Source organism: Sprattus sprattus (genome assembly GCF_963457725.1).
Source record: "Sprattus sprattus genome assembly, chromosome: 5".
NCBI lineage: Eukaryota > Metazoa > Chordata > Actinopteri > Clupeiformes > Clupeidae > Sprattus > Sprattus sprattus.
Window position 1 is genome coordinate 36075804 of NC_137924.1, and position 13362 is coordinate 36089165.

At 41.2% G+C, this 13362-nt stretch overlaps 2 protein-coding genes across 2 annotated transcripts; both read left to right on the forward strand.

Annotated features, from left to right (window-relative positions):
* Positions 1–222: 222 nt before the first annotated feature.
* Positions 223–4009, forward strand: LOC308366157 (E3 ubiquitin-protein ligase TRIM39; the record flags this gene model as incomplete). The annotated part of the gene is made up of 5 exons (XM_080839792.1): positions 223–867; positions 1160–1255; positions 1451–1684; positions 2066–2216; positions 3468–4009. 5 exons carry the CDS (start codon positions 223–225, stop codon positions 4007–4009), a joined length of 1668 nt encoding a protein of 555 aa, XP_080695918.1.
* A 3846-nt stretch (positions 4010–7855) lies between these two features.
* On the forward strand, positions 7856–12380 carry ovol1a (ovo-like zinc finger 1a; the record flags this gene model as incomplete). The annotated part of the gene is made up of 4 exons (XM_080838763.1): positions 7856–7955; positions 11210–11454; positions 11605–11896; positions 12016–12380. 4 exons carry the CDS (start codon positions 7856–7858, stop codon positions 12378–12380), a joined length of 1002 nt encoding a protein of 333 aa, XP_080694889.1.
* Between the last annotated feature and the right edge of the window lie 982 nt (positions 12381–13362).

A 13362-nucleotide genomic window follows, 5' to 3' on the forward strand; every position in this document is an offset into this window, starting at 1 on the left:
TTTGCTCAGCTCTTTTGTCAATCTCTGCCCAACATGATTCAAACCTGTTTATATTATATATATATATATATATATATATATATAGTTTCTATTCTAATGAATCCTTCTCTCACATATCCTCCTTCTCTCCTTCCCTCTCTCTCCTGTCCTCCTTCTCTCCTTCCCCTTCTCTCCTGTCCTCCTCCTCTCCTTCCTCCTCCTCTCCTGTCCTCCTCCCTAGACATGCCTTTCTCCCGTAGCTTCCTGTCGGAGGAGCAGTTCCAGTGTTCCATCTGTCTGGATGTGTTTGACAACCCCGTCTCCACGCCATGCGGTCACAGCTTCTGCAAGGCCTGCATCGGCCGCTACTGGGAGAGCGCCAAGCTGTGCCAGTGCCCCCTCTGCAAAGAGACCTTCCAGAAGAAGCCCCAGCTCCACATCAACCGCACCCTGCGTGAGATCACGGAGCAGTTCAAGCGGATGACGGGAGAGGAGGGGGCCTGCGGGGGGAGAGATAAAGCTGCCTGCGGTAGAGGAGAGGAGCGGCTCACCAAACCTGGGGAGATACCGGGGGATCTCTTCACACAGGTGAAGAGAAAGGTGCCCAAGAACTCACTGCGAGAGGACACCACAGTCACGACTATGGTGACGCTGCCTCTGGACGCGGATCCATCCTCCGCCTCGGGCTTCACGCGCCGGGTGTCCTACCGGAGGTATACGCTGAGCGGGGCTGCAGACGCCAAAGAGGTGGAGCTCTGCCCAAAGCACCACCAGCAGCTAGAGATGTTCTGCAGGACGGACCAGCAGTGCATCTGTGTGGAGTGTGCTGAGCACGAGCATCAGTCTCACAGCACCGTCTCAGCAGAGAGCCAGTGGGAAGAGAGTAAGGTGGGTCAGAGACATCTGTGACTTCTTGGATCCAAAAAGTAGAATAAGCTTTATTTATTATTTCATTATTTGGCAGAAGTTTCCATTCAAAGCAATGTATAGTACAAGGGGGGGGGGGGGGGGGGGTACACATCCATTATTTGTCTGTGTTTCCTTGGGCCACCTGATCTTGTCCAAAGATGTTGTAGTAGTGTGGTCTACTGATAACAAGGGGTTTACTAGAAATGCTTTTTTTTAAAGACAAATTTGTTCTTTTCAAAATGAACCATTTCTTTCTCTGTATACCTCCCAGTCACACATAGGCATCACAAAGCTTGAGATAAAGGAAAAGATTAGCGAGCGACAGAGAAAGGTGGAGGAAATCAAATCATCCATGTTGGACATCCAGGTAAGCTAACATGGGACATGAGCATTCAGTGTTTACCAGCAGTTTCACTTACACCCTAATGCACAATACACTACAAGAACAGTAAGAGCAGCACGCAGATGATTGCATCCATTTCAACTAAGTGAAGTATCACTAATCATAATTCAAACCCCCACCCACACTCCCCAACCTGCATATTCCATCATTCGATTAAAGATGTCTGCCGAGCGGGAGACTCAGGGAAGTGTGCGCGTGTTCTCAGCACTGGTGGAGTCTATTGAGCGGAGCCAGGCGGAGCTGCTGGAGGTGATCGAGATCAACAGACGCTCGGCGGAGCACCAGGCCGAGGGGATGATCCGAGAGCTGGAGCAGGAGGTGCTGGAGCTGAGGAAGAGGAGCTTTACTCTGGGGAACCTGCTGCGTTCAGACAACTACGTGAAGTGCCTTACGGTCAGTGCTACTAGGACTTCGTTTCCCAGGATGCTCTGGTACACTCATGCCTTATTTATTCATTCTATTAGATAATATCCAGTAAGCAGATCTACTTACATGACAAACAGTCATATCCATGCAAGGCCACAGAAAGAACAAGATAGCAGCACATCAACATCTTGTATCTCGACTGTTGTTAAGTTCCTTGGTACTCTGAACTTGGCTGTAAGATGCTGATCATGAATTCACTGTACAATAAAAGAAAGGTAAACCTGAAGTTATAGAATTATGCACATATAAGCCATACTGAGGTAGTATATTTTATTCAGAATCTCTAATCTAAAGATCCATGTATAAGAGTTCACAGCCTAAGACTCGTCCTTTATTTCCTCTGTTCAGAGCTACTACTCGACCCTTTCTAGTCCTCCACCAATCAAAGACTGGTCTGGGGTCTCTGTGACCTCGGACCTGTGCACCAGGCAGGTGTACCAGAGTCTATGTCAGCTACTGGAGCGCTTCCAGGAAGAGTTACACAGACTTCCAGAAGTAGGTGAGTATGAGTGACATTTCTGGCAGGAAATACCAAGATCAATGCAAGAGGTTCATGTGAATAACAAACTTCACTGAATAGTGAATATTCAGATACTCTCATCAGCATGCATTTCCCTTGGTTCTATTTATCTATAACAATATACGTACATAGTGTCAATCTTACCCCATTAATGAGCTGCATGTGCTTTAGATTCTGTAAAAGGTTATATAGTATGCATATTCATGGTCTATTTGCTCCCATGCATACTCTATACACTAGATTAATTGATTAAATACAAATATGAAAGATTAGACATTGGGTGTAGCCCTACATTTTGGTTGTTTATAATGCCACAAAGTTCATGAAGTCATTCACTAAAAAGGTTAAGGTCATAATCCTGTTGCCATAATCGTGTAGTGTGTTGTAGTGCCACCTAGTGTTGATTCGTGTAAGTGTTCTGTCATAACTTGGTGATGGAAAATGTGTTCACCTTTTTAGATACTACAAATTCCTTTTTTATGTATGGAGTTAATGCAATGAATATTCAAAATAAGAAATTGAGAAGAAAATGTCAGTGTCTAAAAGTGACAAACTGAAAATGTATGGACTTCCACAACTGAATCGGAACACTTCTGAACTTTCCTTTAAGTTGTAGTTACAAGGATTCAGGTCTTTATTTTTTCTTAAAAATAAATAAATTAGGGTTTTATGTCTTTTATATTGCACATTTGGAGTTTCTAAGAATATTAGCTTCACTCGAGCTTATTATCATTGAATCATTGCCAGACTTACAACCAAAGTAATGTGTATTTAGAAACACATGTTCCCACCTTTTAAGCCATATCAATTGTGCTTATTCTTTACACGTTCAATTTAAACAGGTATCAAAAATCATATGGATCCCCCTGTGATGACGCTTCAGCCAAGTAAGTAACATTTTTCTCATTGACTTTACCATTTCAATTCCCGCTATATTTTCAGCTCCACAGTACAATCACTGTGACTGTTTCTTTTTCAGAACAGAAGAGGATGCAAGACTACACAGGTTTGTTCTAAGGGTTTATGCACAGCCATGACTCAAATAATTGGCAACCTCTGAGTCATGGTGTTGTTTAAAAGACTTTTCCATTCCTTAACTGAACTTGATAAATGAATTGCCTATAAATTAATATTGCCGATTTTATAAACCAGGCTAGAATTATATAATTTAAGAGGGATATAAGCCTGAGCATAACCCCAACTCACTCCTTCATTGTACTCCACTGACAGCGGACATCACTCTGGATCCAAACACCGCCCACCCTCGACTCATTCTGGCAGATGACAGGAAGAAGGTGAGGTGCGGTGACCGGCACCAGCCGCTTCCAGACAACCCAGAACGCTTTGACCGTGTGGTGTGTGTACTGGGCCGAGAAGGCTTTGACTCGGGGCGACACTACTGGGAGGTGGAGGTGGGGGGTAAAACTGACTGGGACGTGGGTGTAGCCAGTAGCTCCATCAACAGGAAGGGCAAAATCACAGTGAACCCCAGCAATGGATACTGGTTTCTCAGCCTGCGAGACAAGAACAACTACGCCTTCCGCACAGAGCCTTCCACCACCCTGCCCGTCACCCTACGGCCACAAAAAATTGGGGTGTTTGTGGATTATGATAAGGGCCAGGTGTCCTTTTATAACGTGGAAGCGAAGATACACATTTACACCTTTCAAGATACGTTCTGCAAGCCCATTCAGCCTTTCTTCAGCCCTTGCACCAATAAGTCAGGCAAGAATGAAGCACCTCTTATCATCACACCTGTGCTGTTGGACTAAGCATTTGAAATGGTGTGTGTGTGCATACAGAAAATATTTGCTAATGTGTGGTCCCTGTTGAATTTGCTGTAATATGTTGTAATGATGAGAGTTTTGCAAAGCTATTATTAGTTGACTTATTAGTTGATCTGATTAGTAGGATTTCTCACACCTCAACTGGCAAATTATAACTCCAGTCTTGACAATTTCAGCTGTTGAGTAGCCTAATCCATTCCCATGATGAAATGCCATGTGCAATCATAACATTAAAAACCGTTGGACTTAAATTGCTGGTTGTAATTTGTAACCGCTGAAATATAGAGGAATATTGGTAGGGTCTTATACAGACTAAATAGCCTAAATGTTTCCATAAATATTCTGTTTTAGGTTTTAAGATTTACATTTTCTTCATTACACCATATAAACCAAAGCTATCAGATTTGTACATATTGACAACCCAAGCATTGTAAAAGAGGTAACATTACAAATAAATGCTTTACACCTTGAAGCGAACGCAACATTTCAACTGTAATTTTTTTTTTTGTTTACCATTTTTGCTATGTGCCAATGCATTGAACACCAGGGAGCAGACTTTGTGTGTCCGTGTGTGTGCGTGCGTGAGAATACCTCACTAAAATCTACGTCTTCACTTGTAAATTGCTGCAATGTACAAAGGTTACGAAAGGTGTTCCTTGGTAATCTACCCACAGAAATCAGAAGACTGTCTTACATGAGGTGCTATACCGATGTTTCATTTTGACCATCGACAGGATTGAAAATCTTGTCACACTGCGAATTGAGCTCCAATATTATTAGCCTTATATTTCAAATAGAAAACAGTCTGTCCCACTGCAGACGTCCCAAACCACATTAAAATCCTAACGGTACTTTAGCTCGACAAGTGATAGGCTACTTGTCTCGGCATGTCGAGAGTAACTGTCGACGGTATTTTCCCCATCGCTTAAAATCCCCCGTAGTAGCTGGCTCATAGCGCCTACAGGTTTGAATTGAACATTAAAATATTTGTATCTAATGTTTGATACGTTGTACATATCATGAGGAAACTTTTTAAAAAAAATATTGTTTGTCCGTGTCCAAGTCTATTAAGTTTGTGGGGAAACATTAAAACCATATCAGCATTATCCAATAAAGAGCTTCAACGAGGTCTTGCCACGGGTGTAACAAGATTAACAAGTAGGCTATGCATAACAACTCTAACTTATGCGGAAATGTTTTTCTGTGTCTGTGGGGCCATTGTGTGTACATGGGTGATCTATTGCGTGCTGAGGGAAAAATATAATGTGGGCTAATCTTCTTTCACATTCACCAACATTATGTTCCACAGGCCTAGTGCCTAGTGATACACACATGAATGTGGAAAAGCAGGACCAGGTGAACTTTTGTTTGTGACTAAAATATTTTATCTTAACTGAATCAGAGATGTCATGCATCATATTTTTAGTACCAAATCGTGTGAGCACAAAGACAGGTAACAGATCCTGCCTGTGCCTACAGTTGTCTGTTCTCATATGAGATTAGTGTAGAATGTAGAGTGAGGACAAAAACGAAAGAAACAGTGGACTAATCTGATGGCTGAAGGAAAAAATAATAGGCTGTTTCAGGTTGTCATTAAGCTATTCACTTTCCCGCCACACCATTTAGATATTTCTCTCTAAGTCCATGAAACCCAATAAATAGGTGAAATATGTTCTAATAAGCTTAAAATGATAAAGGTTAATCAAACAACCACTATTATGTCAGGGGACAGAGTAAACAGACATCAAGCAATCAAAAATATGTTTGTTTAGCTTTGTCTATATGTGTGAAAACATTTGTAAAAATTAGGCATCTATATGTATTATTAAGCGTTAGAGTTTGCTGGACAGCTACTGGGGTTTATAAGGCAATTTATAGGGCAAAAAGAGGAGAGCAGTGAGGTGAGGCAGTGTCAAAGAGGAAGGGAGGGTGAAAAACACAAGGGGAAACTGGGTAGCTATTCTGCCCCAACCACTCCAACAGCCCAAACAACATACTGTTCATTCTAAACACACATACTCCCTCTTTCTCTTTCTTCCTTGTGTACTTCGCACTGAATCCTCCACCCTTTGCTTTCAACTAATTTGGCCTTTTCCTGTATCTACCGTTTGCTTAATGATCCTTGTTCTTACCTGTGGAAAACCACGATGGAGCACAGTCATAATCATAAAACAATCTGAAATGATGGAACTGCTCTAACTTGACACAGCAAAATCGAACAGCAATTCACAGTAGAATATACAGTATAAAGCTAACTTACTTGTATTTTTTGTTGTTAAACAGCACTGAACCAGATGGTTTTAATAAACAGTTGCATATAATGCAATTGTCATTTGAGACTATGGTGACAGAGCCTTTGTGGTGTCTACAGTGATTAGTGATAAAATAATTTTACTTCTAAGAAAGTAACTACTCTCAGGGTTACCACTTTAGAAGAGTATGAACTTAGTTTACACATTTTTTTGAAATTTGGAGACAATTTAAAAAATATTCCGCTTATGTTGTTGCTGAAGTATAATCATGCAGGCAACTAATTTAAGACAGTAGTTACTGAAATGTTTCTGGCCAATAATGTTGATCAATTCCAGCATCAGCTGCCATGTTTAGAACAGACAGGGGCAGTATTTTGGTTAGGGAGGGGGATGACTGAAAAGACAAGACATTGAAGACTGTCCTGGGGGAACTGGGTGTGGTGTGCTATTGTAATTAAAAAGACAAACAAATGATTCATGAATAATACTTTTGTCTGCAGATATTTAATATGCAACTGAAGATTTAGTTTCACAGTGTAGTTTCATTTCTAACCCCTTGCTTGCTACTTGGCTGCAATCATGCCACTGACACTGGCTCAACCAGTAGGCCTAGGCTACACACCCAAAAAGGGAATCTACTTATTCAAAATCAGGTTTATGGAGTCCTCTCGCAGTCTTTGAACTAAACCTTTTGTTTGAATTTGATTATTTAAATTTTAAATGCAATGAACTGACATTAAGCCTGATTCCTTAATTGTGACCATTGTGAGTCTGATGTGAGTCATGTGTGGTCCTCAAAAGAGTTCAAATAAGGCCTATAGGCTATAATAACTCACGTTGATGATATAGGCTACTTTCCAATCGTTTCTCTAGCCTTCTGCAAACATAGGCCTATGTTCCTCTGTTCGCATGAAGTTACACTCTGGGAGCTAATGTCAGACAAAATGATTATTCTTCAAAATAATTAAGAATTTTAACCCCCTTCCTCGCAGTAGCAGTACTCTATCTATCTTGTTGAACTCGACGCAGGGTGGTGATGAAGGGAACGGAAAGAAAAGAAAACCGGTCGAACAGGTAAGACGTAGAGCAGCCTGGATCAGGTTTGTTGTCACCGTTATTTCCCAGACGCATGCGCGCTGTTACCTGTTTCCTGCTGAAATGAGTACCTGCGCTTAGGTCAACCTTTGAATTCGTCGTGTCTTTGGGTGTATATGACACGGAATATTTATCCAGCATCCGCTTTTTTCTCCGTTAATATTTTCAGCACGTAGACCTCCCTGAGTTTACCTGAGACGCACCTTTGCAACACTCCACTTAGCTTAGGAGGAAGCACACGAAGTAGAAGGAGCAGTCTGGAAAACGGCGAAATAGTGGGAGAGGACTGAGCAGGCTACCTGCGTAGGTATAACTTTGAAGAGAACGGAAAAGGAGCTCGTCGTGTGAGGACACAGTTATGAACGAAGTCTTCTTTTTACTTTTCATCGTCTAACTTATTACTATATCTACCCGTTTACTAAGTTCGTAATTGTGACCCACGATAGTGAGCTCGTGGAAGATAGCGGGTGACCAAGAGTAGACCATGCCTCGAGCATTCCTTGTGAAAAAGGCAAGGTTCTCTCCGGGTAAACGGAACTGGGGCGAGCTGCCCGACCATGAGCGTGGAGATATCTATATTCCAGGTGAGACCCCTAACGTTGACGGACCATTCTTTTTCTCTGGTGTGATAGCTTTTACGCATAACGGTCGGGGGGGGATCAAACAAACAAACGTGGTCAAAGTTATTATATTTTCTATGATGGTAAGTTGCTGCAGCAACTTAAACTGGCATTTTAACTTGTTGCTTTTAAGAAGTTTGGCATATAGGCTGCTATAAGACCAAATATTAACTTTCTTAGTTTCGGAAGCCTATGTTGGTTATAAAAGATAGCTCATTTGACGTTGTTTTAGAGTGACACGGACCCAGGTATCTTATCCCCAAATTGTAACTTCATGGTTGTAACTTTTTATGTGTAATTTCATATGGTCTATTGTAAGCTATTGAGATGTGTTATGAAAAAGAAGGAGCCGTTACGACTCTTTCAGTTGACCTTCAGACCCAAATGGCTTCCTTATAACTTGAGACCCGTTGGTTGCAACATTGTCGACTCAATTAGGCTCGTCTAAAGAACATAACGTTTGCTCAATAGTATATTTCTTACGGGCCTACTTTAGCCGACTTATGTTGATAAGCCTGTCAAAAGTGTAGAACAATTGGCCGAACCCAAGGGGATAGGCTACGATAATTAATTCTAACAAATACAATTGAACCTCATGTCGCCTAATTGTGTGGCGAATGTTATTTTGTGTTTGATCAGAAAAGGCTGAGCATATGCAAAGTAGAGTAGCAAACTTTGGTATCAGATAACGCACATGGTCATCTAACGGAATAGTATTCTGTTTATTGCCAAACCATCCCAGCGTTGGCATAGCTAAACCTATCACCCTTAAAGACCTTGTTTTGGTTCGATTGACCTGCAGATCATGTTTAAAAAAATATTGTAGCCTTTTGATGAGGCTATCAGAGGCTAATAGTGCCATAGGCTATTATTAATAGTTCAATAAAAAGTATGTTAATCGTATTTTTATTTACTAATTTATATTGTATTATGTAGTGTATTATAGTTTATAGTAAACTATAACTTTAGCATTGGGCAGTTGATTGATATTGTTTAGGCCAATGTGACATTTAGGCCTAATCGAATGCGCATAAGGTCTATCGAATTGTTCAGTTGTTTGATAATTGTATTTAACTGCAGTGTGCAAATAACGCGTTAATGTATTAATGATGGTTTTCATTTATGTTTTAAACCATAGTTGGAACTACATGATAGCCGATAGCCTTAAATGTGACTTTGTTGTGTTGTGTATATTGCTGGATGGATGTTTTAAATTGCTGTAGGTTGGTGCTATTCTGAAATTGCATTGATTGATTAGCTTATAGACTTCATAGAGGAGCCTAGGCTATTGGGTTACTTTAAAATGTAAATGCAATGATGACAACACTATTAATTTAGAGAATAAACTAGGGGGACAAAAACCGGGAAAGCTATATTGGCGCTGGACTCTTGGTTAATGTTTAGTGTAGGGAAGGAAATAACGGACTCTCCTGCTTTGGCTTCCCTTCCCGCTACACCTTTAGTAAACAGGGCACGGCCCGCTGATGGTGGGTAAACTCCACAGTGCTCATTGCCTTTGACATGCCTGTTTACCGAATAATACATTCATTGTCTGAATCCTATTTTCTCGTCTCTGCGTTCGTTCATGTCAATTGTTTAGCGCAGAGCGAAAGTAGCCCACTGTTGAGCCTCAAAGTCTACATTTTATGATGATCCTATGTGGCAGTAATGTTATGAAGACATTGATCATTTAGTCTACATTACAACAAAATACACTTTCTAAACCTTTTAAGGCCTCGGCTACAGGTAAATTACGCGCGCAAAAATGTTTATTTGGCTTCTGATCTGAACAAAAGAATAGAATATCCACAATATGAAAACTGAAACCATGTCAACATATTCATAGTTTCTAAAACTCCAAGAACATCTTTAAGGTTTAAACAAGCCTATAGCCTAGTGTCGGGAAAGTTACAAACGATTGTCTTATTTAGGTAGAAAGTCGAAAAATAGACGTTAGTTCGTGAAATTATAATGCGTCTCAAAAAAAAAAAAATCCCTAAACATTTAAACACTCCCCAGTTTTATAGCCTCTATTGTCCGACTGTGTCTGAGAGCACAGTCCAGGTGTAGATAAAGGGAGGGGTAAGCAAACAGTTAGCCTAACGTTACAGATTAGACCGCACTAACGGGGCAGACCTATAGCCTATCTACGTTCTTTTTAGCATGGCAACTTTAAGCGTAGCCTACAAATAATGAGCTCGAGAGAAAGCTTTTACCAACTGTTATTGTGTAGGCTAAAATGGTTTTGTAGCGTTTTCTCAGCTACACCGTTCGAGTACTGTCGCCACGCCCCGCTGGGATTAGTCCCCACATTTACGTAAAGGTGGGCGCGCAGGCACAAACTTGAATCAAAGGGCGTAGTCTCCCATGTACTCAAATGTAATGCCTCAGATCGACGTACTAAGCCTAACGGTAATGCATATCGGCCCATCCCATGATTCTGGATCTGTTGGGTAAACCGATACTCTATTTATTAGGTTCCTTCTCACACCGTTAACTAATTTTGAGTGCGACTTTTATCTAATGGTTAGGTCCAACCTAACAGATCTTTCGTGGATGTTCTATGTCAATAATATATAAATATTTGTTTTAATGCATGTATGAAAAGGTGTTGTGTAACAATGACACAGCTAAAATATGTATGTCTATTGCATCCACCCTGTAGTATTGAGCTCAAGCACCTTAAAAAAGCAAACCAGTGCCTCAAGCTTGGCTGGTCTGACTGGTAGAGCTGTAACTGGAGTGTCTGTCTCCAAGACAATGCATTTACTGACAGCACATCCACTCACACACCTGCCTTTCAGGGTTTTTAAAGCATTCACCCACACACACCCACATGCATTGCATACACTTGCCCTATGGGCATGGCTGGCCTAGGTTTGTGAGCAGCTTCCTACAGTGTTTCCAGAAATACATATTATCCTGCAATTTTGCTGGTATTTCTTTGAATGTATAGCGTTGTTTTATTACCAGCATTCACACACTGTGAAGGTGCTAATATCACCATGGTGATTGTTTTGATTCAAAGGAACCAGACTTACCGATCAAAAATTCGTCACTTAGCCTACTTTTATTCACAGTCACACTGTAGAAAAGGATCTTTTAAATGTAGCATATATTTATATCAATATTGCAGCGTTTTATCAGCTAAGTTAAATGTTTTACCATGTCTGTTATAACATCCTTGTCTTTTTTTCTGCCCCTTCCCCCCTCTCTAGCATCTATGGTACCTCCCATGTTTATTGAGGAGACAGAGGCCAGTCCTGCTGAGTCTGCCTTATGCCTCTCCACACAAAAAGATCACAACTTGCAGACCCAAACTCAGATCCATACTCATCAGTCCTGTCCACTGGTTCAAACAGCTGAATTGCCCTCTTCAACTTCATTGGGGCGGCCTTTTAGCCCAGCGCCTGAGAGCAGTAAAAGACCAGCCAACAGCAATTATATACGATCCAAGATAAAGGTGAGATTCTGCCAACTTTGCTGTGTTATGCAGTAAATACATAGGAGAAGCCATGCTTCATTTGCTGAAAAAACATCTGCCAGAAATAGTTGAACAATTAACCTCTGTCTCACTGTCTTTGTGTCTTTCTTTTCTTTCTACCTACCACAGGTGACTACAGGTGAGCTTCCTGGTGACTCTCAAACCCAGGACCGTATAGACCTAGTTGTTTCCACTGTTCCTCCCACTGCTCCAACAACAACACACTCAGCTGGCACTGGCACTGGCAAATCTACAACACCCAGCTTTGTGTGTCAGATATGCCAGAAGACCTTTCAGTATCAGCGCATGCTGAACAGACACCTTAAGTGCCATAACGACACCAAGAGGCACCTTTGCAACTTCTGTGGGAAGGGATTCAATGATACCTTTGATCTCAAAAGGCATGTTCGGACTCACACAGGTATAATCCCCTCCAAATAACTTTTAATTTCTGATTTTTTGGTTACTCATTTTTAATGTTGGAGAAATGTAAGCACAACCATGACCTAATTTCTATCCCATGTTCACACACTCCTTCAGGTGTTCGCCCGTACAAGTGTAACGTGTGCGAAAAGGCGTTTACACAGCGCTGCTCCCTGGAGTCCCACATGAAGAAGATCCACAATGTGACACAACAGTACGCCTACAAAGAACGACGCAGCAAACTTTATGTGTGCGAAGAGTGCGGCCTCACTGCACCATCACAGGACGCCCTTCTTATCCATCTCCAGGACCAGCACCCTAACAGCATGTTTCTCCGCAACAAGGCAGCACGAAAAATGTCAGGTCCTGGGGGAAGGTCAAGCGGCTCATTATCAGATGCTTCTATGGCGGAAAAGACTTCCCCACCAGGGTCCCCACAGTCCCTACACAGTGATGACACCACAGGATCAGGTGGCAGTTAGAGGCAGCTGTTCTTGGGGGAAAGGAAAGATATAGGGCTTCAGTGTAGGCAGAATTATGGAGAATGCTGATTGAGATGTTGATATTTGATCATCTTCTGGCTGAAATTATCAATGAAGGAGTGGAGGGTGGAAGAGAACAGTCAACAGACAAATTGATCTTTTTTTGATTTTTGGTTACAGATAAAGCATCCCCAGGTACCAGGTACTTTTTGCACACATCCCACATTGGCCATGTAATACAAAAAAAGTGGGTTGGCAGTTGTTAAAAGATGTGTATGTTTTAACAGTGCAAACATCATATTCTGAAACTAGGAATTGGCACAAGTATATGCTGCCACAAGCACTCAGGATGGAAACTCCCTAAATGCATCACTATATTTATGCTTCCAGTATATTATTTCCCTTGTTCTTGCTTTAATAAGTGAAATGAGTTAGGTCCAGTGTCAATGTATGGTTGAGGTATATTTTAATTGAGCTGTTAAAGGTGTGCTTGTTTCTGGTATGACCATGGGTAACGATATTCAAGAAGACAAGTACAAATCTGTGCTTGCTCTACAAAGTGGATTTTCTCAACATCTAATATATTCATTTCAGAGGTACACTGAATTGTATAAAGAGAGCTTTATATTTATCTTTATATATTTGTACTGTTGTTTTTTTATTTCTGTCATTTTTATATTTACAGATTTCTATTCTGATTGTGTAGGCTAACTATTGACATGTAAATATGTGTTGCTATTTTTCATGAGAGGGAAGGTAATGGTTGTAAGAAGTCGAAGCAAAATTGTAGTGGGTGTTTATGTCATTGCTCTTCTCATTCTTCCCAATGAAACAAATTATCTTCAGTGTATTGCTGAACCAAAAGTCACTGGAGTGATTCACACATCACGTAAAGTCTGCAAGACCTGCTACAGCTTCATGTTGCATGGAGCAGAGAACATTAGGAGTTGCAGTTAGGAGTTAGGACACTTCAACATTTTAG